Source organism: Tiliqua scincoides, chromosome 2 (genome assembly GCF_035046505.1).
Source record: "Tiliqua scincoides isolate rTilSci1 chromosome 2, rTilSci1.hap2, whole genome shotgun sequence".
NCBI classification, from domain to species: Eukaryota; Metazoa; Chordata; class Lepidosauria; order Squamata; family Scincidae; genus Tiliqua; species Tiliqua scincoides.
Genome location: NC_089822.1, coordinates 17,096,647 through 17,124,402, shown reverse-complemented (window position 1 = coordinate 17,124,402; position 27,756 = coordinate 17,096,647). Strand labels below are relative to the sequence as shown.

The 27,756-nt window shown below is 40.0% G+C and overlaps 1 protein-coding gene across 1 annotated transcript in view; it reads left to right on the top strand.

The window, feature by feature from the left end:
• The window catches only part of RICTOR (RPTOR independent companion of MTOR complex 2), an 89,817-nt gene that overhangs the window by 44,578 nt on the left and 17,483 nt on the right, over window positions 1-27,756 (top strand). The window contains exons 12-30 of the mRNA XM_066614356.1: window positions 400-487; window positions 5,644-5,734; window positions 5,856-5,922; window positions 6,028-6,108; window positions 8,011-8,111; window positions 9,637-9,799; window positions 10,121-10,222; window positions 10,322-10,368; window positions 15,796-15,931; window positions 17,207-17,409; window positions 18,247-18,373; window positions 19,143-19,307; window positions 20,633-20,709; window positions 20,802-20,880; window positions 23,283-23,392; window positions 23,522-23,609; window positions 25,242-25,334; window positions 26,433-26,539; window positions 27,411-27,640. Coding sequence (XP_066470453.1) covers window positions 400-487; window positions 5,644-5,734; window positions 5,856-5,922; window positions 6,028-6,108; window positions 8,011-8,111; window positions 9,637-9,799; window positions 10,121-10,222; window positions 10,322-10,368; window positions 15,796-15,931; window positions 17,207-17,409; window positions 18,247-18,373; window positions 19,143-19,307; window positions 20,633-20,709; window positions 20,802-20,880; window positions 23,283-23,392; window positions 23,522-23,609; window positions 25,242-25,334; window positions 26,433-26,539; window positions 27,411-27,640 — 2,155 coding nt within the window. The remainder of the gene's footprint in view (window positions 1-399; window positions 488-5,643; window positions 5,735-5,855; window positions 5,923-6,027; window positions 6,109-8,010; window positions 8,112-9,636; window positions 9,800-10,120; window positions 10,223-10,321; window positions 10,369-15,795; window positions 15,932-17,206; window positions 17,410-18,246; window positions 18,374-19,142; window positions 19,308-20,632; window positions 20,710-20,801; window positions 20,881-23,282; window positions 23,393-23,521; window positions 23,610-25,241; window positions 25,335-26,432; window positions 26,540-27,410; window positions 27,641-27,756) is intronic.

The window sequence follows — 27,756 nt, the reverse complement described above, 5'->3', positions numbered from 1 at the left end:
TGGTTTCTGAAAGACAATTAATTTGACCAAACACAGGCATTGATCAACATGCTGGTGCTGAAATAACCCTAAGCGGTTTAGGACCTAAACACTTGAGTGATCATCTTTCCCACATTAGTCTACCTGTCCTCTAAATTCATCACTCGTGGCCCTGTTGTAGGTTCCATTGCCTTTTCACTTTTGACTGATGGTGGCCCATAACTAGGCCTTTTCTCTCATGATGCTTGGTCTTTGGGATCCTATTCCCCTGGAACTTAGGGTTGCCCTTGTCTTTTGTCTTTTAGTATGCTTCCGAAAGGGGTGGAAAGGCAGTATATAAATCTTCTAAAGCAGTAAATAAACTGATTTGGTTTTGATTTCTGCCAGTTTTTTGTAACTATATTTTTTTTATGTTTATAGCGAGGCCTGCTTGAAGTCCTTTATGATATATTCCGCCTTCCTCTTCCTGTTGTAACAGAAGAATTTATAGAAGCACTTCTCAGCGTAGGTTAGTATTGAATTTACTACAACTCCTACATCTAAGTCCCACTATAATCAGTAGACTTGTATAAAAATAATTAGTAGCATTTTCTCTGAGTGAACTTGAAAGGTGAGTTTAAAGCTATTGATTTTTTCAAATAGTTTTCCTATACTTTAGGATTAAAATGAAACCCAAGTAAATATCCAGGAAAACAATTAACACTTCGTATGTTTTGTTCCTTTTTATTTCATCCAGTCTTCCTCCCACATTTTTATAAAAACTATAAATTAAACATTCGTTTTATCTTAAGCTGTGCTTTTCAACTTTTACAAGTGTTCCCCCAATATCTACGGGGGTTCTGTTCTGGGACCCCGTGGGTATGGGTGAACCTTTTATAAATAGCAGCTCCCCATGCACTTATTAGAGTAAGTGTAGTAGAGGTTTTACTGTAGTAGAGGTTACAGCGCAAGTGCTTCTTACTTAACTGAAAAACCTAACGTGAAGGCAAGCAACTTGCACACTACAGAGAAGAAACTAACTGAACATTAACAGGAAGCAGGAACTATCCTACTTCTTTTAATAGTCAGTCTCCCTCTCTAGTGTTTGTGCATGTTTGGTTCTTCAGTTAAGCAGGAATGTTAGTCAAGAAGCACCCATGCTGCAAGTGCTACTACAGTAATACAAAGGTGCTATAATAGGCATGCAGACACCCACACCCTGGATCCATGGATATGTGAAACTGTCGATACCGGATCTGTGGATACAGGGGGACATAAGAAGAGCCCCGCTGGATCAGACCCAAGGCTCATCTAGTCCACCTTCCTTTATCTCACAGTGGCCCTCCAGAAAGCACAAAAGACAACAAGAGACCTGCATCTTCTTGCCATTCCTTTGTATCTAGTGCTCTGAAGTAGTCTACTTCCAAAACCAGGAAGTTGCACATACCTATCACGGTTGGAATCTGTGATGGACTTCTCTTTTAGAAAATCTGTCCAAATCCCTTTTAAAGGCATCAAGGCCAGACACCATCATTACATCCTGAGGCACGGGATTCCACAGATTTGATTACATTAACATTAAAATTAACAGTATTTATATACCGCTTTTCAACTAAAAATTCACAAAGCGGTTTACAGAGAAAAATCAAATAACTAAATGGCTCCCTGTCCCACAAGGGCTCACAATCTAAAAAGATGCAAATGAATACCAGCAGACAGCCACTAGAACAGACACTGCTGGGGTGAGGTGGGCCAGTTACTCTCCCCCTGCTAAAAAAAAGGAGCACCCACTTGAAAAAGTGCCTCTTACCCAATTAGCAGGGGTTTTAGCAATTAGCAGGATTACACATTGGGTAAAGATATTTTCTTCTGTCTGTCCTAACTCTCCCATCATTTAGTGGATGTCCCCTGGTTCTGGTGTTGTGTGAGAGGGAAAAGAACATCCCCTTATCCATTTTATCCATCCCCTGCATAATTTTGTATGTCTCAATCATGTCCCCCTTCAGATGCCTTTTTTCTAGATTGAAGAGCCCCAAACGCTGTAGTCTTTCCTTGTAAAGGAGGTTCCCCAGACCAGTAATCATTTTGGTCAATCTCTTCTGCACCTTTTTCCACGATATCCTTTTTGAGATGTTGTGACCAGAACTGGATGCAGTACTCCAGGTGTGACCTTACCATCAGTTCGAACAATGGCATTGTAATATTGGCCGTTTTATTCTCAGTATCTTTTCTAATGATTCCAAGCATGGAATTAGCCTTCTTCACTGCCGCCACACATTGGGTTGACACTTTCATTGAGCTGTCCACCAGCACCCCAAGATCTCTCTCCTGATCTGTCACAAACAGCTCAGAACCCATTAGCCTATATGTGAAGTTCAGGTTTTTTGCCACAGTATGCATTACTTTACCCTTACTTACATTGAAACGCATCTGCCATTTTGCTGCCCATTCTCCCAGTTTGGAGAGAACCTTCTGGAGCTCTTCACAATCCCTTCTGGTCTTCATCACTCAGAAAAGTTTAGTGTCACCCACAATCTTGGTCATCATCCTGCTTAATCCATTCTCCAGGTCATTTATGAAGAGGTTGAAAAGCACTGGTCCCACAGATCCTTGAGGCACACCGCTTTTCACCTCTCTTCACTGTGAAAATTGCCCATTGACACCCACTTTCTGTTTCCAGGGTCTCAACCAGTTCCTCTGTTTGTACAGGTTGAGACTCATTATTCACGCAGGTTCCATTCCAAGCACACACCTGGACGACAAAATATGCACTATAGCAAATCAATTTAAAAAACAAAGTTTCTTTGCTTATTTAAAACAGATTTAAATGATTTAAAAACAGCCTTGCTCACCTTTGTGATGTAAGATAAGACAATCCATCAATCAGTCGTCCTGCAAGCCCTTACAAAGGTGCTTCACTCAACCCCGCCCTTCGCCAATGCAAAGTGATCACTTTTCTTTCAGGGGGGAGGGAGGGGGTCCACTGGAGAAGAAGGACTGATGGATTGTAAGCCAGCTGCCCCCCCCCCTCATTAAGGAGGCTATTGTTAAAGGACTGTTCAGTTTTTTAAACTGATTTTTAAGGGATGCATTTTTTTCCTTCTCCAGGGATCAGCACATTCCTTCTCATTTGCAGGGGCCATTCGTGTTGAGTCAAATCCGTGTATAAAAAATCCATGTATAAATAGGCTGGACCTGTATTGATTACACTACACAAAACTGTTATTATGGAGCTAGTTATTAGGACTCCACTTCCAAGTTCATTTATCAGGAAGTTGTCATGTAACTAAAGAGGGTTTTATTTCTATGCAGTGTTCCTTATATTGTCTGGCAGGTCACTGTAAGAATTTTATCTTTGGAAGTTTGCTGCCTAATACGGTAGCCTGGCCATCTACTTGGCAGCAAAGAGTTTGTACTATTACATCTTGTTGCTTTCATTAATTTCATGTTGTGTTAATTTGATTCTTGTCCTCTTATCCTATTGTCTGGCTCTGTTTCATTGCAACTCTTTGTGCATCTGCAGTGCACATGTGTGAAACAATGCAGAAATAATTAATGGATAGAAATAAAGGGACAATTATGAAGGTCAAGCAACAGCTTGAAGTGCTAATTCATGAATACATATTTTACTTGGTCTTCATGGTGTCTCTTTTTTGGTCTGTGACGTGATTTTTTTTTTGCTGTTTAATTGTACATGTGTATCCCAGATGTGTAAAGAGGTGGCAGTGAAACAGAGGGAGACAATAAGATGACAAGAAACATAAATGTAAAAATTCAATTAACTGAGAAACAGCACACACAATGGTACAGGCAAACCCCAACATTTTGTTTTGTGCGTGGCTGGATTAACGGAAGCATTATAGTATTTTGTGAAAGGAGTATTTCATGCAAGTTATTGTTTTCTTTTTTTAAAGCTCGTTTTTTCTTTTTAGTTTAGAGTATGGCGTTTGTTTGTTTCCTGAATAATAGTGAAAGAAAGATTTTATTTCAACAGGCAACGTCATGTAAAACCATTACTCAGCCCAACATAAAAAGCAGAATGAAAGCAGAAAAATTGTGTTTCTTACACCTTATGGAGATCTGGGCTTCTAGAGTTCAAACTAGGACCCCTTAATCTTTGTCAGTGTTTTCCAACCTTCTAATAGCTAGGGCATGCTTGTTTATACAGTCAGTTCTTATCCGCTAGGGTTAGGTTCCTGGAAACCTGGTGGATACCGAATTAGCGGATACTGTGTCATTGAACCTATGAGGAAAATGGGGTTAAGTTCCAGGGGACCTTCTTCAACATGTGAACTTTATGAATCTGAATCTCAGGTTGGGCTGGGTGATAGCAACAGCTTATCTACATCTCCAACATCTTATGTTTCCTCCGCTGTGCTGGATATCCCTTGATACATTGAAGGTTGTGATAACGATGGCAATTTCTCCATGTTGACTATTCCTCGGCTCGTTGAATGTTACTGTCCTAACAGCGAGGCCTCCGAGATTAGCAGTGAGGGTTCCTTCACCTGTCCTCCTCCTCCACCTGTCTCTTGGCTCCTTCCCTGGGCTTGTCCCCACCCCAGAGCAGCCCTCAGGTCACCTTCCAGAGACCTCTCATCATCAGCCTCTCATCGTCACCAAGGTTGAGAAGGTTCAATTGGAATCCCTGACATGGTGCCTAAGATGGTGGGACAAGTCTGGAGGAGGACACAAATGTGTCCGACAATTCTCCACGGACCAATATCAATGGCTGTTTGATGTGGCACCAGCATAGTATTAGTGGATAATGAGAACAGAGTCGCAGATAACAAGAAGTAGGTGGCAATTCTTTCCCTTGCAGAGAAGCAAATTTGCAGATAGCAAATTCTCATTTAAAGAGAACTGACTATAATTTAAATATGAGGGAACACTTCACTCTGAGCCAGTTCAGACACTAGTTTGGCCCCATGGTTTAAAAGTGTGACATTCCCATTGCACAGGTTTGGCATCTCCCCTCGCTTTTCTCAACATCCCAGTTAAGTATTCTTAGTTGCATGGGAAGCAGTTTGTCAGAATCATCCACTCCTGTGTAATTAGGAAAACCTACCAAGGAAGCAAGGGAAAGGACCACTACACATGTGCATTTATGGCATGCATTTTTTTAATGCGTGGAGTCAGGGGATGAAGGTATCATCTAAACCAGCTCTCTTATACGAGTATGAAAACGTTACAAAGCAAAAAATATAGCTGGAATCCATACCCAGGACAGTGATTCATGCATGAAGATCAGGTGTTGGTGCCCTGTTCTGAAGGCAAGTAATGTTTGCTCTTTCACTCTCTTTTAAGAGTCAGAGTAAAAACTTACTTGCCTTCAAGGCAGACCAACATCACCCCTGTGCTTAGGATGAGTCCTTCTGGGTATATGTCGACGGCATTTCTTGGTTTGTTTGATAAATGTGAGCGTGCTCTCTCTCTCTGTGCATGCGTGCGTGTAAAATATATTTGTTTTTTCTAAAGTGGGTCATGTGCAAGAGCCCCTTGTCCTGTTTGCACAAGCAAAATGCTTCTTCCATTTCACGGGCGGGGGGGGGGCTGGCTTTCAACAGTGGAATGCTATTCAATGAGAGACAGATATTGAAAACCAAACTATTGAAGGTGCAGAAATACTCTATTTCTCTTTTTAAATAAACTCAAAATTTTCACGTGATGGTTTTCTTTTTGTAGATCCAAGCCGGTTTCAAGACAGTTGGAGATTATCTGATGGTTTTGTGGCCGCAGAAGCTAAAGTTATATTACCTCACCGAGCCAGATCCAGGTATTAATTTATCCCCGAATAAGTAACATGTGGTCTCATATTTTCCTCACTTTGGTAATGTGAAAGAACAAGAGGGGAATAAATAAATTGAAACTAATTTTGCTGTTTCAAATTAATCTAGACCTGACCTCATGGACAATTACTTGGCACTGGTTCTCTCTGCTTTCATTAGAAATGGTCTCTTAGAAGTAAGTTCAGGTTTCTTATTTAAAGCAAGTCAGCCCTGCTTTATTATATATATTTGAGACACATCAGTGAGTTGATTACAATAGATTTTCACTTAATTCCTCCAGGGTCTAGTAGAAGTAATAACAAGCAGTGATGACCATGTATCTGTCAGAGCAACCATCTTACTGGGAGAACTTTTGCATATGGTAAGATAGGGTTTCATTTCACTTTCTGATTTTTTTAATGCTTTATATCCTGGTTGTTGCAAGAGTTGGATTTCATCCTAAATGACGTGACCAAGAAACTAATTTTTAAACAAATATTTTATCTTGAAAATCTTATGCCAGCACACACACTTCCTTCACTGTGTGCTTTTGTAATTAGTAAAAGAGGCAGAAGGTTTATTTATTTATACATACATACATATCCTGCCTTCTCTCCCTGCCGGGCACTCAAAGGTTGTAAAAAACCTTCAGTTATTTCCTGCTGCTGTGTTTCAGAACCTGCTACCTTACTAGAAACTGCCTAAGGTAGTGGTTCTCACACATTTAGCACTGGGACCCACTTTTTATCTGTCAGAAACTGTCAGGACCCACCGGAAGTGACATCATCCAGCAGGAAAATTTTTACCAATTCTACCCACACTTACCCAGGAGTAAGTCCCATTTACTATCATTGTTAAAAGAATATACATAGTAGCTTGTTAAAAGTGCAGGTCTGTAACATTTCCCCAAATGCAGTCACATACCATGGTAGCATCAAGTCTAATATAGTAAAAATAAAATATTGAAATGAATAGGGACCCACCTGAAATTGACTCACAACCCACCTAGTGGGTCCCGACCCACAGTTTGAGAAACATTGGCCTAAGGACTTGAGATTGAAAGATTATTTTGTAATCCTGTTCTCTATAACAGGTTCTTAGTCTTTGCCATGCCGTGACTCACATTGTCCTATGTGATGCCCCTTGTGAGGCTGGGAGGGGGGATGAAGGCCCCAGAGAACTCTGCTGGGTTGGTGACTTGCTCTATAGGCCTCTGTAGGCCACAAAAGACCTCTTTTGTGTTGTGCTGGGCTGGCAACCACATTATAGGCCTCTGCAGCCCTCAGAATGACCTGCAGAAGCCTCTGAAAGGTACTTCTGGTTTTTGGAAGCAAACTGGAAGTTGCCTTCCGAAACCAGAAGTAACTTTTGGAGACTTCTGCAGGCTGTTCTGAGGGCTGCAGAGGCCTATAGTGTGGTTGCCAGCCCAGCACAACACAAAAGAGGTCTATGGGGTCATCCCACACCTCCAGAATGTCTCTGATTTGGAGCCAAACAAGGAAAAAGTAGGGGGGAGGGACCAGATCACAACCCACTAGTGGGTCATAACTCACATTTTACGAAACTCTTCTCTGTAGTCTTGCTCCAGCTATAGGAATGCAGCTGCACAGCAGGCAGTTCTCTGAGGGATGCATGCTTGTCCAGTTTTCTGTTGGTTATCCTTGAATGACTGTATAATGTGTACCCAGTAGTCTGCAGCCAATTTTTGCAATGACTTCATTGCTCTCTGTCTAGAGATTATGAGTTGTGTTAAACATTTGGCATTGGTGCAGCTAGTTGGTTCTGTATTCTTAGAACTGATGGGCTATGAAACTGTTGTCCCTTTTTAGTGCATCTGGTTAACTGATAATATAGAGGACTCATTGGCTAGCATTGAGATAGTGCTTTGGTGAATGGAAGCATACTCCATTGATGAAAGGAATGTTTCACTTTCCTAAACCCCTTCTGCTTACTCAAGGACCTCTTGTGCAAGTGGAGCACTCCTTCCATTTACTGAGTGCACTTTTGTTAATGGAAGAGTTACTGTGGATGCTCCTTATAAATATTGTTCGAGTCTACAACAAGTGCAAGTGAATACACGGAAAAATTATTCGCTTATACTTGTTTTCAAATTCAGTATTTACTTTTAAATATAATTTTGTATTATCTGAATTATGGGGGTAAACAGTATGATTTTTCCAAAGTTCTGCTTGCATCCTGTTAAAATGAATTGGCTTTTCAATGAGCAGGGAAACCTGGGCTCCATTTGAAGATCAAAGCATGCGAAATATCTTCTCTTTTTCAGGCAAACACCATTCTTCCTCATTGTCACAGCCACCACTTACACTGTTTACCAACTTTAATGAATATGGCAGCGTCTTTTGACATTGTAAAGGAGAAAAGACTGTAAGCATACCTTTTGGTGAAATGCTGAAGGATTTGCTAAGTCAGGGACTAGATAAGAGTATCTGTTCAATATCACTGAATATCAAAGTATGTCTTTGTACTGTATGATTATCTAAATGGAAATCTTAAGTTATTTGGAATTATAGCTTGTATTATCCCCAAGTGTAAAAGGAAATGACAACACAGTCAAAATGTTTTTAAAGGGTAACTTGTCTGAAGGACACAGTATAAAATAAAGGTTTGAGAATAAATAAACAAAACAAGGATGTCAGTTATTTTTCTTTCTCATGAGCAAATCTGTCTGTTTTGGCTCACTCTATTTGCACCCATATTCTTCCATACAGCAGAAAAAATAGAAGGAACAAGGACATAGTGAAATCCAAGCTGTCCCCAACAGCTTGAGGCTACAGAGCAACCAGAGATATGCTAGTGTTAGAACTAAGTTCAGTTGTGAGCCTACAAGTAGTGGTGGCAGTAAAATTCTAAGAATGGATAACCTCCCCCACACACATGTGTGTACATTGATTTTTGTGGTTGGTAATTATAAATTATGTTCCAAGATTGCTGCGCCTAAATTTTGAAATGAGATTGAATAGACTATTTTGATATACTAACTTGTTTGTTCATATCTGTATTCTAAGTGGTCTTTATCAAAAATGCTTCTCCTCTTTCATGACTTTCAACCCAGCTAAGGCAACTGCTTTATTTCAACTAAATAATTTCTATATGAAATAAATGGGTCTAATTGTTCAATTTGTGTCTTGAAATCGCTAGCAAATCTAGCAAAATTTCATGATTCAGAGTTGAATCCTTAATCAGCCAGGTTCAGAAAGTTCAAATTCTGATACATGACATTGCACAGCCTTTTAAATAGCGTATTATAGGAACATACATCTCTGGTAGTGATCAATGGGCTATAGTGTTACAAAGAGCAAATTAAAATCTACATTTTAATTTGCCCTTTGAACCACTCAGGCCCATGATCCATACCAGATAAGTAGTTTTCTGTAGTATCCTATTTAAAAGGCTGAACAATTTTACAAGGACGGTCTGCCTTATGCATTACAAGTATTTTCCTTCAAAAAATTTGGAATAAGCTGTTGTTGAAGCCTTGAAAATAGTGATGTGGGAGATCCCCTGTCTTGAATTTTGTTTGCACTCCCTGAAACTAACTGATTTGGTCTCGGGCAATATTGGGCACAAATAAGTTGGGCATAAATGGATTTTTAAGATTCACCACATTTAAAATTTCAGGCATCCTCATACTTTTTATGATGCTATCCGAACTATAACAAGACCGGGAGACCTCTTTCAGCTTCTTCTTCCTTGGAGCAGTAGGGAACAAAGGAAAGGGCAGCTGCTTCGGCCTTCATTAGAACTTACTTACCTAAAGTTTGTGTTCCCCAACACACACATTCCTGGGAAATATCATTTGCCAGGGCTTTCAGTTCCTTGTTAAGATAAGTAATTTTATAGAAATGTATTGCCTGATAAATGTTGATAGTATGAAAAATTTTCCCTGTAGACGAGCCAGCGCTGCACTAAATTGCTTAAAACGTTTTCATGAAATGAAGAAACGAGGACCTAAACCTTTCAGCCTTCATTTGGATCACATTGTTCAGAAAGCCATGCAAACACATCAGAAAAGGGATCAATATCGTGTACAGAAGGATATCTTTATTCTAAAGGTAGAACAATTGTGTCAAATTGTTTGTAGAATTGTAACATTTCCATCTCTGTGTGCATATGTATGTATTTTTAGAGTCTTATTTTAACCTTGACTTTCCAGAAAAGGTATGGGAATTTTTATAGGATTATCTGTCACATGGAGAGAATGTAGAAATGATGCATCCTACAGTTGTGTTTAAAAAAAATAAAATTGGTCATGCATTTTGGTGATGTTTAATCAAATGTAGTATGAAAATCACACGAATGTGTACATTAGCTTCCAACATGGACACAGTTTTGCAGCAAAACAAGCATATTTCCCCTCAATTCTTCTGTTACAGGATACAGAGGAAGCATTGTCAATTAATCTGAGAGATAGTCAAGTTCTTAATCACAAAGAGAACCTTGAGTGGAATTGGAATTTAATAGGGACCATACTTAAGGTAAGAAGGAAGTTACATTCTAATTCACTTTTAATGATACATTGAAATAAAAGGAAGTGGTGTACAGTTCTTATAAAAACTTTATCTGTTGTCTTTTAGTGGCCAAATATCAATCTAAAGACCAACAAAGATGAGCAGTTGCACAGGTATGTAGCTATTGAGTGAAGTAAACTAAGGCCACAGTTTTACAAGAACAGACTATATTGATAACATTTTAACAAATGATGGCCGCATTGGAATAAATTTGAAGATAATAAACCAATAGTGTCTGAAAATGTTTTTATATATTTTGGCAGAGTTCTGTTTTAAAGCGTTTTGGTTAAGCAGTTGAATCTCCCAGTTTTGAATTTCATTTCCTGCAAATTAAAGTATTCGTTCAGCTGCAACTAAATCTTATTTTGAGATAAAATATTATAATTTATAGTTATTTTTATTCCATTTTTCCTCTAATGACTTGGGTACCCAAATCAGCTATCACAAAATATACACAATAAACAATAAAACAAGACAATAAAACTAAACTTAAAAATTAAAAACAGCATTAATCAAACTTAATTTTTTAATGCATTTATATACAGTAAACATTTTTTATTAATTTAAACCTTGTCCAAAATAATATTTTTCAGTCCATATATTTTGGATCTGGAAAGAAACCCATCTATCTGATCGGATGCCTATAAAAAAAAGACTGGTGTAGATGGCTTGGCATACTAACCATCCTGTATTTGTGGTATCCACTAGTGTGGTATTACCCATCCCCTGAGTCTGATCTTGCAAAGAGCTTGTAAACACCAGTCCTGGTGTGGAGCTTTTGCTTGTCAGATGTCCAGGGTTACCTTCCCCTAATAAACTGGTGAGTGGATTTGTGGAAATCTGGGTGTACACTAATGCCAATAGGCAGTATATGAATATACAGTATAGGTAATAATTCCTTGAATAGTGGCTCACTGAACTGCTGAGGACAGGAAAATGGCTTCTTGGTTACGGATTTTGTACGGTCAGATGAATTCTGGAGACATTGTGATTGCAGGTCTCCTCAGCAGAGAGATGAGGTGCTTTGCACAGGATACGGATTCTCGTGGTCTGATGCCGCAAAGCTGTTGGTACTCATTATGGCAACGATCTAAATATGCCGTTTGTGTCATATGTCCACAGTGCAAAAATTGCTTCTAAATGTTACTACATTTGGAATAGTACTACATCGTTTCTAAGCTACCAGTTTTTATCATTATCTTTTGCAGAGGAATATCTAAAGCTCTGGGTATTAATTTCTGCTTAAGCTTCTGTAGGTGCTCTAGAAACAGTCTCTTTTTATGCAGCCGATAGATTCTTTAACTACCAGATAGAAAGCAAGTAGCTGCATGCTTTTCCTCCCATGGAATGATCTCAGGTTGCAGTTATTGTGGGCAACAAAAGTAGCTTTGTTTATTTCGGTGACTCAGAGCCATTAGTGCCAATTAGTTCATCTCTGTCAATATGACCACCAGCATTTCTGCAGTACTTTTTGTGGCTCTTGTTGTATACAGCCTCTAATTTTGTAAGTTAAAACCTCCTGTGCTTACTTATCACTATGATTTATCACTTTATTTGAAACAAAAAATTGTTAAATGTATTATAGTAATGATTCAGTAGCACTGCAGTGATTAGTTATGATGTACCCTTTCAGAAGGATTTTTAACTTTCAGCAGTGGCGTCGTTATGGGTTGCGGGTCGCACCAGGTGACGCACACGGGGGTGTGTGTGATGCACACTGGGGGGTGACACTCTAAAATCGCGGTGCTTAGGAGTAACCCCATCATATTATGTACTATTGGATGTGGAATTTCGAGCGGAATGCAATGAAAAAAACCGGAGTGAAATATCTCCTTTCTATCAAAAGTTATGACCAAAAAACTGGAGAACAAAAAATGCATGGATCCCTATGGAAAGTGAAAGTGAGCCGTATCACACATTTACTCACAAGTAGGTGAACTTGCCGTAGTCTGTCGGAAAGGGCAGGCTGAGAGGAATCCAATGACACCCGAATGGTCCTGAGCCAATTGGTGCAGCCCCCAAAAACACCTGGGAAGGAAGTCCCTGCCTCCAAGCAGATGAATGTATTGAGCCCTATGGAAAGCGAAACTAAGCCTCACGGTTGCGTTTACTCGTGAGTAAGCAAACGTGCCTTGGCTGGTGTGAAAGATCAGGTGAAGGAGAGTGCAAGGCTACCAGAATGGAACTGGAGCTAAACAAGTGCTCCAGAAGGCAGCCTCCCCCACTCCCACTAAAAAGGATCAAAACAGGCTTCAGCTGACTTGCAAAGCCTGACAGTGATCTGGTTTAAACAGAAGTTCTTAAATTGAACTGGGCACTGGTTAGGGCTGAAAACTTTACTGATTTTGGAGGGGGAATGTTATTGCAGGCAGGCTACAGAGGAAATTCACTTGGTGGAATAGGGCTGGCTTCTGCTTATTTATTTGTTTTACTTTAATTTTTTATACTTATTCATTTTAATTTGCCTGATGATGTCACTTCCACCATGACATCACTTCTGGTGGGTCTTGGACAGATTGTCTAAAAAGTGGGTCCCAGTGCTAAAAGTTTGAGAACTGCTGCATTAAGGTCTAGTAAGTTGACACCCGTGGGGGTGTGTGTGACACCACTAGTGACCAAAATAACTAAAATCATAATTTGGAAGAATAATACCAGCATGTTATATATCAATGTGTAATTTCATGCAGAATGTGTTCTATCTTTGTTCTATCAAAAGGTACAACCAAAAAACCAGTGGGGGCGGAGTGATGGCACATCACCTGGGGTATTGCCCCACCCACTGCATGGGGGGTGACACGCTGGCATCCTGCACTGGGTGACATGAACCCTAGTGACGCCACTGACTTCCAGTCTGGGAAAAAAGGTGCCTGAGGGTTTGAGATGTACAAAATTATGCAGGAGTTGGATAGAAGGATGTTCTTTCTCTCTCACACAACACCAGAACCAGGGGCATCCACTCAAATTGTGTTTTGGGAGAGTTAGAACAGTCAAAAGAAAATATTTTTCTTTACCCAATTTGTAATTAGTCTGTGGAACTCCTTGCCACAGGATGTGGTGATGGTGTCTGACCTAGATGCCTTTAAAAGGGGATTTGACAGATTTCTAAAAGAAATCTGGTTCCAGTCCTGATGGGTATGTGCAGCTTCCTGGTTTTAGAAGTAGTCTACCTCAGAATGCCAGATGCAAAGAAGTGGCAAGAAGATGCAAGTCTCTTGTCTTGCGTGCTTCTCGGAGTCATCTGGCGGGCTACTGTGAGATACAGGAAGCTGGACTAAATGGGCCTTTGGCCTTGTTCCAGCAGGGCTCTTCTTACGTTCATAGTGACCTTGCCAAATCAATAATTTGAGCATATTCAAAATTGACAGTGATACTAAGGGTAGTTCAGATCACGGTAGTAGGCGGGTGATAAGATCTCAGATGTGAGGGTAGGCAACTAAAAGAAAAGGGAGGTTTTGTGCCCTAAGTGAAGTTATATGGTGTACTGTATTGCTTCCCCTGTATTGAGGCTCTTTCCTTAGGGAGGTTTGCCTCCTGTTGCAGTAATTCTGGCCCTGTAAAATTCATTTGAGTTCATTAGAGGTTATATTCTGGAATTCATGTGAATGACTTGAATGCATGTGTCTGGATGAAAAGGTATCATTAAATCAACAATACTTGCTTGTAAGCTTGATGTAATGTTTGGAAGAGTTCGTTTCCGATGAGTAAGATGGGATTACAGACTGAACACAATGGGCTTGATCTTCAGTAAAATGAATAACACCATTTTCAAACACCTCTGGTAATGTTTTGTTGTTCTTCATAGTTTCTGTGCAGGTGTGTGCAGCTGAGTTCTGTGAATGCGCAGAGCTGAACACAGAAGCTTCCAAAGTTGCTTTAAGCATTCTGTCCTGCCTTTGAGTGGGGGGCACTCCATGTACACTCTGGGCCTTGAGGGCAAAAAAAATGCCCAGCCCTCAGTTCTTTTTTGATCACCACCTCCGTAGCTTTACTAGCAACACTTTTAACACTTTTTTCTTTGTTTCCATTTTCCTCAATCAACAAAAAAAAAAAGGAAAATTGAACAATTTTAAATTGTTTTATAGTTTGGAGGGCCAGTGAACTGGGTGCTGTACTTTCTGATCCTCCAGATACTGTGATGATGAGATCAGATATTACTTAATATGTAGAGATATTACTTAGTATGTCTACTTAAGGTGGTAGACATAACCCTAAGACTTTTTTCTTGACTTACCATTAGCCCAAAAAGAGACACCAGTCTCCTTCAAAGGGCATTCCCTTTCTATATGAACTCTGTTGTTGAAAAGCGGTATATAAATATTCTTAACACTAATTCTGCAAGAATAGTTTCATCCTGTGCTGTGAGCTTATTAAGAGCCAGTCCTGGACCAGTAATTTGATCGGTCCCATCAACCGTTATCTAACACCATGCCCTGAACACAATTTGCTTCCCTATCATTATCGTTTTTTTAATGGTCATTGGTGCAGATAGACGACCTACATGTCCATTCCTTCTGCAAGTGTGACTAGAAGTGTTATGACTATTTTGGATTATTTCATGGCAGTTTGAATTAAGGGGGCAACCCTCAAAGGAACTAAAGGATCAGGTGTTCTGTCTGCCCTTGAGTCTTGCAGTTATACATGGCTTTATCCTCCTTCAATGACAGCAGTGGGGCACTTCACAAAATTTTAGAACAGTGGTTATTAAACTGGTGGGTTGCGACCCACCAGTTCATGTTACACTTCCCCTGTCCCTATAAGGGGAATTTTACATTCAGTAAAAGCGGACGCAAAGCACCTCCTGCAAAATAGAAGTGCTTTGCGCCCACTTTTACTGAAGATTCCAAGCCTTGGAGAGCACTGCAGAGAGCTGCACAAGGCTCCCCGCACTCCCTGCAGCCTCCAGCAGCCCTACCTAGTTAAAAGTGCAAAGTGCCCCCCCTTAAGCAAAGCAACCCTGGGGATCACGTCACTGCCCTAGCCCCTCCCCCGCAGAGACTTTCTGAGGGAGTAAAGCTCCCTCAAAGTTTGAGAAATGCTGCTCTAGAAGTTTCCAAAATTAAGTCTGCACATGCGCAGAACTTTGCTACATGTGTGCACAAATGACTGCTTGAAAAATTATAGTGATAGGTCAGCAGCCTGTCCTTCCTATTTCCCTTCACTTTGTGCATGAGAATCTCTTGTATGGTTCTTGTTTTTTGGATACGCAGTTCTCACAGCTTATTGCTTTGCCATCATTTTAAAAAAAGAAATTATGCATATTTTCTGGGACAAAGATAATGTTTCTGTATTTTTTCCACTTAGTTTTAAATATCCTGTGTGTTCACTGGCAATTTAGAAAAAGAAATCCAGTGAAATATATGAACTGTCTTAGGAAAGGGGGGCAGGGGCTGCACAATTTATTTGGCATTTAAACATCAGTTGTCAGTTAAAGCTGCTTAGTTCTGCACCTGCTGTCTTGTCAATAAAATAAGGCAGTGATGTACATATTTTCTAAAGCATGCAATCCATGTTCAGCACCTCATTCTTCTGCTTATTATTAGATTTGTACGGCGACTGATATATTTTTACAAACCTAGCAGCAAATTGTATGCCAACCTGGATTTGGATTACGCAAAATCCAAACAGCTCACAGTTGTGGGTTGCCAGTTTACCGAGTTCCTCCTCGAGTCTGAAGAGGTAAGAGAATTTTTGTTTACCTGTAATTAAACTGGCAGCTTCTTGTGTTTGAGCATTGCTTTGGGAAAGGATTTTGCATGTTCTAAAAGTCTTGGCAGATCATTGGGTTTGCCGGGTCTAATTGGAATCCTTAATTATGACTCCTGTGATTTGGTGGCCCAAATCTTAAAGACTGAACCTCTTATTAAATGGGTTTGATCCAAAGGAAAATGAGTTGGGTTTCGCTCATGTAAGGGAGCTTTCCTATGCCATTCTAACTGCAGCCTCCAAGATTCTTCCTCAATTCTCTCTTAGGAATATGGAAAGCCTCCAAAATAGTGTGGTTGGGAAATGATGGCTGGAGTGGGAAGGGGCTATTGGTGGCAAATGAGGTTGGGGGATGCTTTACATGAGCACCTTGACCCAACACGTTGGTTATATAGTGGCTGTAACAGTAGACATGAAAGTAATATGAAATGAAATTGGAAAAGCTCTGAAACATTAAAATATATTAATACGATACCAAAAGTAACATATTTAAATCTCTTGTTCTGTTCCCTGTTCTTCATTTCTTGTGTGTTTCAAAACTCAGGACCTAGTGGAAGAGGAAAATACTAGAGGATGCTAGTTCCATTTTGTAGAAACTGGCTATGTTTTTGAACATTTTGTAGAACTGTTGTTTTTGAACAGCTTGGCTTTTGTCACTGCTGGCTATGACAAAATTTGGACTACCTGGGAGAAGCTTATAGATGTCCCAACAGCAGTGATTTACAGTTTATGTAAAAACCATTGGAGGCCAGCATCATAGCTAATGTTTCCCACCTTTCCCAAATAGTGGGAATCTAGACCCTAATCCAAGACTTTCTTTTCTGGAGGGGACTTCCTTGCATTCTGTTTTATTTATTTATTGCTTGCTTGCTTGCTTGCATTTATATCTCACTTTCCTCCCTAAGGGACCCAAGGCAGCTTACAACAATAAACAAAAGAATACAAAAACATGAACACAATTAAAACCAGCTAAAAACACTTCACAAAATATCTTTAAACCTTTGAATTAATTCTAGCTTAATTTAATACTAGTTTTAATCTTAATTCTATAATAGAGTATAGTAATTGTGTTTAAATTCCTGTATGTTCTGGATTGTTCACAATAAAAGATTACTTCTGGTTTCATTTTCTTGGTAGTGTTCTGTTTGGAGAGTTGCTTTGTCTTGTGCCCAGAATGGATGTCTTTTAAGGAGAAGGAAAAATCTTGCAGGAGCAATTGAAGCTCTTTTTGTTCTTTCACTTTTAAAGCAGGATAGCCCAGGCTACCTTGAAGAATTAGTAAAGGATATTGTACAGTGGCTGAATTCTTCTTCTGGAATGAAGCCGGAACGCAGTCTCCAGAACAACGGGTTACTTAACACTCTCAGTCAGCACTACTTTCTCTTTTTTGGTACACTCTCCTGTCATCCCCACGGAGTAAAAATGCTTGAAAAATGCAATGTGTTTCAGTGGTAAGTATTCTCTTCAGTTGTAAACTGAAGTACTTGTGTACTAGAGGTTTAAAAATGTTGTTCTTACTTTATATTAAAGCTCTCTAGAACTGCAATCTTTTGATTTCTTCTCGTTTTCTTCCCAAATGTACATTGTAGCTTGATGTGGCCAGTAAACACTAGTTGGTTTTTATTAGGAGAAACATAACTTTAGATTTTACTTATAAAAAGTTTGAGCCCAAAGAAGTGGGATACAAGTATCACTAAAGTTTCAGGAGTCCCTCCAAGCCATCAGTATTTCATCAGCTTTGTATGCTTCAGCTTCATGATTTTAAAATATTCTAGAATCCAAAATATAGAATTATATTTTATGAAGGTGACAAATAAGATAATATAACATTTCTCGCATATCAGCAATTTAATTTGTACAATTTAATCTGTAGACAAAAACACCATTGTTTTCAACAGGCATGCTTCTATGCTGTAAAATTTCAATTATTGGCTAATTCTGCTTCCATTTCATTATTTATATTGCTGCATTAGATTCTACAGTGCTTTAAGAAAGGCAAAAATGAGAGTTTACAAAAGAATTTTACAATTGGAATGTTGACTGTAAAGGAAAGATGAGCAGGGAAGGAGGGGTGGATTTTTTAAAAAAAATCATTCCTTTGAACACACATGTATTCTTAGTAATCTCAGGACCCAATACTATGCATGTGTCTACTCAGAAGTAAGTCCTATTAGCGGTAACAGGGCTTACACCCAGGTAAGTGGAGATAGGATTGCAGCCTGTCATGTGTAGATGTGCATACCTTACAAGAATTCCAGTCATGTTTAATTGTTTCTATCTCGTTTCAGTCTCCTTAATCTTTGCTCCTTAAAGAACCAAGACCACTTACTCAAACTGACCGTTTCTAGTTTGGACTACAGCAGGGATGGATTAGCAAGAGTTATCCTTTCCAAAATACTCACTGCATCTACAGATGTAAGTGACAGGTAGCTCCTGTAAATAGTTACATTTTGAACATAAATGTGTGTGGTTTTGTTGATGTATTCACATTTAGTGAAGTGCATAGCGTGTAGGTCTTGGAAGAGGGAGAACTAGCTTTGAATTCTTGTTCAGCCTTACTCTGAAGTTCATTTGGGTGACCTTGAGCCAGTCACTTATCTTACATCATTGTTGTGAAGATAAATGGGGAAGGGGGGGGCCATGATAAAAATATACTGTATCTCTAATCTAGAAAATGTAATGCACAATTCAAACTCCATATATCTTTACAACTAGGGCAACATCCAAGGAGAGTTAGTAATGGTGAAGTCCCATTAAAATCTTGAGTAACTCAAGTCCCATTAATTTCAGTGGAATTTTCAGTGCAGTGCTATGCATGTTTAATGGGGCTTGGTCCCAGAAAAATAGGTATAGGATTACATCCTCAATTATGATTGACTTTCTTGGGATACAACTCAATGAGTGTAAATGCTTTGTCACTAAACACATTTCTGACTCATTGAATTATGCTTTAGCATTTTAAGTTTTTCATAAGCTGGGGAGGAAAGAAATCTTACCTTCATTTTTTAAGATGTCATTACTCTCCTTATACTTAAGGCTGTTTAATTTGGCATTTGTTGCACCCACATGTAAATAATAATGTGAAGCTCATTGTCTCATTTTCTGTGTGCAGGACCTGCTTTTCTCTGCAGTATTTCATTTGTTACTTTTCTGTTAATCTGTTTTCCCCTTCCCCCCTTTCTAGAGCTGCAGGTTGTATGCCACAAAACACTTACGAGTACTGCTGAGAGCCAATGTGGAGTTCTTCAGTAATTGGGGGATTGAGTTACTGGTCACCCAGCTTCATGACAAAAATAAAGCCATTTCTGCAGAAGCACTAGATATCCTCGATGAGGCTTGTGAAGACAAAGTAAGTATCCTTTACAATTTTTTTAGCTTCTGTGAATGCAGGCATTAATGTATGCTTTCATTAAGATAGTGGTCTTCAACCTTTTTCATACCACGAATAAATATTTCATTCATTCATTTTAAGTATGAAACTGGGCACCCAACATTGATCCCACCTTCCTTCCCACGACCCTATTTACCCACCCCAGCCCACTCCCCATCCCCATTATACTCTCCCAGCACTATTCACAGTAACTGAATATTCTTATTAGAGAGAGCAGAAAAAGTTAGCATATAGCCTGGCACTAAAGCTGTTTTAGCACAATTGATAAGAACCCAGGCAGAACAGGAACACAATCTCCTGGGACTTGAAGGCGTGCTCCAGATGCTTTACCTTTTACTTTGTGGTTCAGTGGTCTTCAACTTTTTCATTCCCATAAGTTGCCATGACCCACAACTGAGGCTTCCCAACCCCAAAGTTGAAGAACACTGCATTAAGAAATATATTCATATTCTTTTGCAGCTGCTTTGCTTTCTATGATCTTGTAAGAATAACCTATTCCCTCTAAAATGAACTGTCATGGGCTATGGTAACTTGTCCCAAATGTGATTGTTAAAAGAGTAGAATGTTGGGACTATGTCCATATTCCTTGTTCATGTACCAAGTTCTTAAAGGGCTGTTTCAGAATAAGACTACAAATACGAATATCACCTGATATTCACAATGCTTGTGAAAGTGATGTTCATATTGCTGTATATCAGTGGATTCTCAAACTTTGAGGGAGCTTTATTCCCTCAGTAAGGTCTTGTGGGGGAGGGGCTAGGGCAGTGACGCAATCCCCAGGATCGCGCCACTAAGGGGGGGCAAGGCAGGGTGCTTGTGACTTACACTATGTAGGCTGGGCTGCAGGAGGTGTGGGGAACTCTGTGCAACCCTTCACAGCGCTCCCCCGAGGCTTGGAACATTCAGAAACAGCAGGAGCAAAGCGCCTCCTGCAAAACGGAAGTGCTTTGCGTCCACTTTTTCCAAACGTTCCAAGCCTTGGGGAGCACTGTGAAGGGCTGCACAGGGCTCCCCGCACCTCTTGCAGCCCTGCCTACGTAATGTAAGTCACAAGCACCCCCCTCGCCCCCCCTTATGGATGCGATCCTGGGGATCGCTTCCCTTCCTCTCCCCTTCCTCCGCCCCTTAAAGGGATGGGGGAACCTTTACACGAACTGGTGGGTCACGACCCACCAGTTTGAGAACCACTGCTATATATAATATTTGCAAGTTTACTGCTACTCGCTTTTTGATAAGGGAGAGAATACCAATGTGGCTGTAACTGATATCTACGCTTCTCTTAGGCGAACCTTCATGCCCTCATTCAAATGAAACCAGCACTTTCTCATCTTGGAGACAAGGGTTTGCTTCTGCTGTTAAGGTAAGCATTACATATCTTCCTTCAGATGAATACAAACCAATTAATTTGCATTCCATATTTGATGAATATTGTGTGATGTTGTTTTTTTTCAGGTTTCTGTCAATTCCAAAAGGGTTTTCCTATCTGAATGAGCGAGGCTATGTTACAAAACAAATGGAGAAATGGCAGAAGGTATTTTTTTTGTTTCTGAAAAGGTTAAAATGTCCTGTGGAACTCAGAATTCCTTTACACAAACATTTCACTAGACCATTGGTGGCCAACCATTTTATGGCGTGTGCCACCTTTAGGCTTTTTGTATCTTGGACGTGCCACTCAACCCATCCTTTCTTCTAACACTATTTGGCTATATCAGGCAACAATCTTTGAATGAACTAATGGGGAACAACTCTTCCTCCCCCAGCTTTGAGTAGCCAACAGTGAGACAATTGGGATTTACACTGTCTCTCAACCCCCCCCCCCCAATTCCACAAACACAATATTAAGAGGTGAAGGGAATCCTCTGAACTGCTATTTAAAGTCTGTGCAGCACTTGCAATTTGTGCAGCACTGTGCAGCAAGTTGTCAATAAACCAGATTCTGCAGGCTCACTATTCAGTCAACTCATACTGGTACTTCTTGCTAGCTGAGGACTAAGGTAGTAAAGAATAAAGTACAGCGGGGGCCACCGTAACTGTGGTTTCACTCATCCGCGGATCAGATTCGTGGGCCCCCCATGCCCATCCCCTCAGGAGACAAGGCTCCCTTTTCCTCCAGAGGGTGTTCTGAGCCCCACAGAGGCCACGCACGTCCACCTGTGGTCTCTGCAGACCTCAGAATGACTCTTAGAGCAAAAAGGAACTGCGACTTCCGGTTTTTTCGTAAAACTAGAAGTCACGGTTCTTTTTGCTCTAAGAGTCATTCTGAGGCCTACAAGGATCGCAGGTGAACGTTTGCGGAACTCTGCAGAGCTTCCCTTGCCTCTGGAGGTGTGGAGGCATTCCCTGCTATCTGTGGTTTCACTTAGCCCCCTACGGATACCAGAGCACACCTTTGCATGAAATTTTAATTTTCCTTGCAAGTATTCCTGAATTATAAACTGGAGCTCCAAACTGATTAATGTTTTAAAAAGAACAGCAGAAGAACCATATACTCTCAGCACAGGTTCAATCCAGTGCGCCTGCCCTGCAGCCTCTGTTTTTTGCTCCCAATCTCATCTAAGCCATGCAGGCACCACTAGGCAGAGCTTCCTCCCTATCACTCACTGAAGTTGTGTTTGCCTTGTTATGTAGAAGAGAGACTCAGGTGAGTTCAGCAGGGACCTCCAAATTTGCTCACCAGGGTTGGTGGGCTTGCAAAAATGCAGATAAACAATCTGGGCAACCTGCAGTGCAGCAGCCTCTGCTTTGTGCTTTGCTCCCAAACTGTAATACTGAGTGACTGTAATACTGTAATACTGAGTGACTTTGCTCCCAAACTGTAATACTGGGCAGCTGTTGCCTGAACTCCAGGTGGCACTGCTGCAGAGCTTTCTGCTGTTGGCAACACGAAAGCTGCTGCATACCTCACATCAGTCATTAAGTGCATAGAATTTGGCATGAAGATTTGGAGGCTGCAGGGAAGGCATGCTGGGTTGTTCGCACTGCAAAACAACCCAGTGTGCCTGCCCTGCAGTCCCTGCATCTTCGCACCCAAACTCAACTCACTGTCCTCTCCAGAAGGCTGTGCAACCGCACCTGGACTTTGGGGGGAGGCGGGAAGAGGCTGCCTGGCACCAGGTTCATTTGCATTAAAAGCCCAGCCCTCTGGCTGGAGGAGTGAGTGAAGGGAGGCAGCTCTGCCTGCTTGGTACCTGTTGCTGCCTCTCTTCCTCTCCAAGAAGTTTAATAAAATTGCCAGTTTCTTTTTCTTTTTTCCCCTGTGTCATCAGAGTTAGGTGAGGCTCTCAGAGTCATCAGTTAGGAGAAGCAGCGGGCTCAGGATGATCTGAAAGCACTAACAAATCCAAATCCCTCCCATGCAAAGTTGTCTCTTGTTAGGAAAGAAATGACAGTGTTTTAACTCCAACAACGCTATCCTATACATGACTATTCAGAAGTAAGCCCCACTGAATTCAGTGGGACTTAATTCTCAGGTAAGTGTGTATAGGATTACAGCCTAAGTGGGTCAAGAATAGAGGGGAAGGTCTGTCTTTTAGCTGCCTGGTATGGAACTTGAATCTCTTCATATATTAAAGGAGAATGGAAAGGGCATTCGTAAGTAAGAACCACTCGTCCGTTTATATGAAGCAGCTTACACGTACAAGATTGTGAGGCAAATGAGGATGGTTTAGGGACAAAATCAGCTTATCACTCATTTAATCTGCCTCAAAAGTCCTTTATGTTGTAAAGAAGAGAGCTCATGACAAAAAATAACTTCGTTCAAAAATTCCTTTGACGTATTTAAAATTGAAAATTGCATTTGTATAAGCTACAGTATCTCCTCTGTGTGATCTGAGTGAAAAAGTTCTTCCTATATCTTTCATTACAAAGTAATTATAAATATGAATATTTGCTGGGAAAACATGTTTGCAATGGACTCTATTCCATTTATTTTAGGAATATAATTTAAAATACGTTGAGTTGATAGAAGAGCAGCTTAATGAAGCACTAACTACATACCGAAAACCTGTTGATGGTGATAATTATGTTCGTCGGAGCAATCAGAGGTAAGCTGAATTACAAAGAATCTTGATTGGTTTGTAAAAGCAGTGACTGCATAAAGTGAAATAGCTGTGGCTGCTTTTGAAACTGTCATAATTAGTTGTATGCAAACAGACCATTTTTCTTTCTGTCAGATTACAGCGGCCACATGTCTATCTGCCAGTTCACCTTTATGGCCAACTGGTACACCACAAAACAGGCTGTCATTTGTTGGAAGCTCAGGTGAGGAAATTTAATATAGCTGATCCAATACAGGTAATGTTAAATATATTACAACTCTCTTATGGCTGTTCTTAGCATTCTTTATTTTATTTTACTGATTCGGAGTTGTATTGGTATATACCCTTGCTTGACTTTTACCAATTAGGTTCCATTGGAGGAAGTTAGGGGCTCCTGTGTCCTGCTTGCATATTTGTTCTGTGAAGTTCATCTCTGCTAGTACTGTCCAAATTAAACTTTCTATGTTACTATTCTGTATGGGTCCTGCATTTTTAGGTAATGGGAATAATTGCTGGGAGATAAAGAACTGACTTCCAGTTCAAATGCCTGCCCTTCTGTCCTCTGTTCCATCGTTCCAGCTTAGAAACATCCCTTCCTCTGGGTTGTGAATGTATTATGATTGTGTGCTTTGTTGGCAGTCTTCATGCTATATGTTTAAGTTTACCAGTCCTTCAAAATATTTACATTTTTCAAATTGATTGATCACAGTTGCAGAATCTTAAGGCGGACTGAATTCTTGATTCTTCAGTTTATTATGTGGCTTTAGTGAGCAATTTCATAGCTCACTATGAAATTCGATATGTCTTAAATACTCCTTTCCTGAGTTTGAAAGGTTCAGATGGATATCCATTTTGCTTGCAAATGATCAATACAAAAAAAAGTAGAGACCTATGAGATTTCATAGAAGCTATGAGTGGGAACGTTTGGAACACCGTGTTGATGATTTCACTGGGGTCAAGGTTCATTCTTTTATTGACCTTTCCTATATGAAATTCTTGCCTGTAGAAATGTTGTTACAAGTTCTTCTCTCATAACGCGAGACTGTGATGAGCTGGATTTTAATTTTAAGTACAGGAAGATTTTAAACAGTCATTACAAAGCCCTAGGGAAAACGAACTTCTTTGACTGACTGTTCCAGTTGGGATGAGATGAAAAATTAAGAAAAAATTAAAACATAGGCAAATGGCTGTCTTCCTCTTCTCCTGCTGCCACTACAGTATCTGAACTTCTCATGAGGTTCAAACCATGCACTCATTTTTGCAGGGAGTGATGTACAAGTTCCACTAAGAATTTCATGTAAGAAGTGAAGAAATGGAGAGCATGAACCCCTTAAGTTTCCTCTCTTCCACCATGTCTCTTTTGCTCTTTTTTCCACGCATGTGAATCTCAGCTTCACTCACTTGTCCTTTCAGTTCTCATACCTTGCCTATATAGTGAAGGAGTCACTGACTGATTTTTACAGTCATAAGATAGTGCTTTCCTTAATTTGTGACAATGCAGTTCTTAGCTGTGTTAGGCTTTCCAGTTTGGAGGCACTCTGAATCAAATAAATTTAAGATTCCATTTGATTTACAAACTGTGTTTGCTTTACAAAGTCTGCTTCTTGGAATGGAAAAAGATTTACCTAGTGGATAGAGCTGTAAAAATTTTCAGATGTCTTTATTGAACTTCAGCAGCGGTCCTTTATTATTTATGAACTATCGTGTTAACTGAAGATTTATTGTTTTATTAAACACATAATCTGTGTGTTCCTTTGAATGCTTACGTAAGAAAAACGTGTTAGCAATTTATGAATAAATTAACTAACTGAAGATTAGTTTAAAATACTTGTGACTGTTCTTTTTAATTCTGTAGAGTATTGTTCCTGACCTCAGTTACACTGTTCGTTCTCCCATGCTGGATAAATGGGAAGGGATTAAGCAGCTGAAGGCAGCTCTCTGGGCACTGGTTAGTTTCTATATGGGGTTTTTTTTTCACTTTTCTAAAACTATAAAGTTCAAAGTGTATGTGCTTATCAGTTACAGCCCAATCCTATGTGCCACCACCAGTTACAGCAGCACCCCACAGAAGCCACTGCAGATCTCAGGGGAAGGGGATGGTTGTCCACCCCCCCCCCAAGTAAGGGCACAGGCCCTGTAATGGGCTTCCTCAAGTCTGCTCCATCTATTTTGCCAGTGCAGACAGGAGAAGCTCTGAGTCAGGCTTTTTAACCTGACACAGGTGATAGGATTCAATGGAGTTGGCCCACCACCCTCTCAGGCCAGTTTCTCCTCCTGCCCCAGAATACACCCCGCCTCGAAAGGCTGTGCCACCACTTGGCAGTCTTACTTACCTCCTAGCTGCTGCATAGCATCCTCCTCACAGCGCTGGGCCCAGCGCCAGCACTCCTTTCTCCAGGGGTGCCATAAACGTACTTTATGGCACATTTATGACACCTAGCGCCAGCGCTGAGCTCCAGTGCCTGCGCTACTGGCCCTTAGTTTGCTAATATTATCTATTATCTATTACTAAGCATTTAATTTTCATTATGTGCCTAAATTAAAGTGTGGTGTTTCGACTCCTGATCATAAACAAGTCAGGAGTTTCTTATCCAGTATTAGGCCACATATCTGGCCATGCTTGATTTGGAGTGAAAAGTTGACATGTTTGAAGACCTCAGTCTTGGATATAGGTTTTGGTATACAAATGTAAGTGTATAAATTCCACTCCAGCCCAACTGCTAGTTATACTTCTCAGGGTTTTTTTGAGCAGTTTATAAAACTTCATTGAAAATATAGCTGGGGTAGTTTGGTCACCCCACATGCATTTTATCATTGAGACTAAGACTGAAATTTGGCAAAGATACATATTTTCTTTAAATAAAATATGTATCTGGCTAAATTTTGGGTACATCATGGACTAAGGTTCTGGTAACAATGTTGTAAAAGCACAAAGCTACAGCACCCCAACATGCACATGTTTACAACAAAAATGCCTCTGAGATTAAAAAACTAGTCCAGGGAGAGGCCTTAGATAAAATGATCACAAATTGTATTTCTATTCCAGGGCAATATTGGATCTTCAAATTGGGGTTTGAATTTGCTTCAAGAGGAAAATGTGATTCCTGATGTAATGGCACTTGCTCAACACTGTGAAGTTCTATCTATTAGGGGGTAAGTATTTTAAAATGAATGTTCCATTTGAGTTGTTATAAAGTTAGCAATTTGTTCTGCTCCCTTCTGGCCTTCCTGTTGTAACATGTGCAATTCTCTTCTTTTCAATGAACATCTTAAACCTGAAACCACCACCACTGCATTCTTCTATGGTGAAGTAGGGCATAACATTTATAAGCATATTTATCAAGCAACACAAATAAAAGTTATATTGTCAGAAAACTAAGACTCAGCTCAGAATTTGAGATAATGTTATTTATGGCTGACTTTTATTGTTCAACTTCTATTATCTCTGGTGTTTTCCAGTTGTGAGGTAAGTTCATTGTGAGCCACCCTGGTTCATTAGAAGAAAGGCAGGGATATATATCTTTTAGATAGATAATTATTTATTGTTAAAAACAAAGCACTAACTGATGGTAAGTCTGGCTAATATAACACTGTATCCCCAGTTATCCTTCTGTTCACATAAAAGGGCTAAATGCATGAAGTGACAGCATACAGGTCATGCAAAAAAAAAAATTGTCGTCAACTTTTAGCTGTGCAATTCCTTAGGTTACAAACCAATGTATTAAATCTAATATTACTCTTCAGATATTGCTATTAAATTTTGAAGTCTACTTAATGAATAAATCACCTTAAAATTACAGCAGTCATATGAAAATCTGTTCAGTTTTAAGCCTACATTTACAGGCAAGCTTAAAGGATTTTGTAATTCTCAGCATTTTGTAAGTATTTACATGGCAAAATCAACTGCTTTTCTGAGAAAAATGTGTTACCTCTAACTTTCCAATTTATCATATTAAAGTGTTTTGCCCTTTGAAACCCAATACGTATATCTGTTTAAATTTGTGTTCATGTTTTGTAAATGCAGGACATGTGTCTATGTACTTGGTCTAATATCCAAAACGAAACAAGGCTGTGACATTCTGAAGCATCATAGTTGGGATGCAGTGAGACATAGCCGGCGACAGCCTTGGCCAGTAGTCCCTGATGATATGGAGCAACTCTGCAATGAACTCTCCTCTATTCCCAGTTCACTTAGCTTGAACTCTGAATCCACCAGTTCAAGGCACAACAGTGAAAGTGAATCTGCACCATCAAGTAAGCCAGCCCAGCAGAACTAGGTTTTCTCCTAGTTGATTGCACCTAATTGCAGGTGTAATCCAGCCAAAATGTAAAATTTAAAGTGTAATGAGGTTTATTAAACAGTTAAGCAA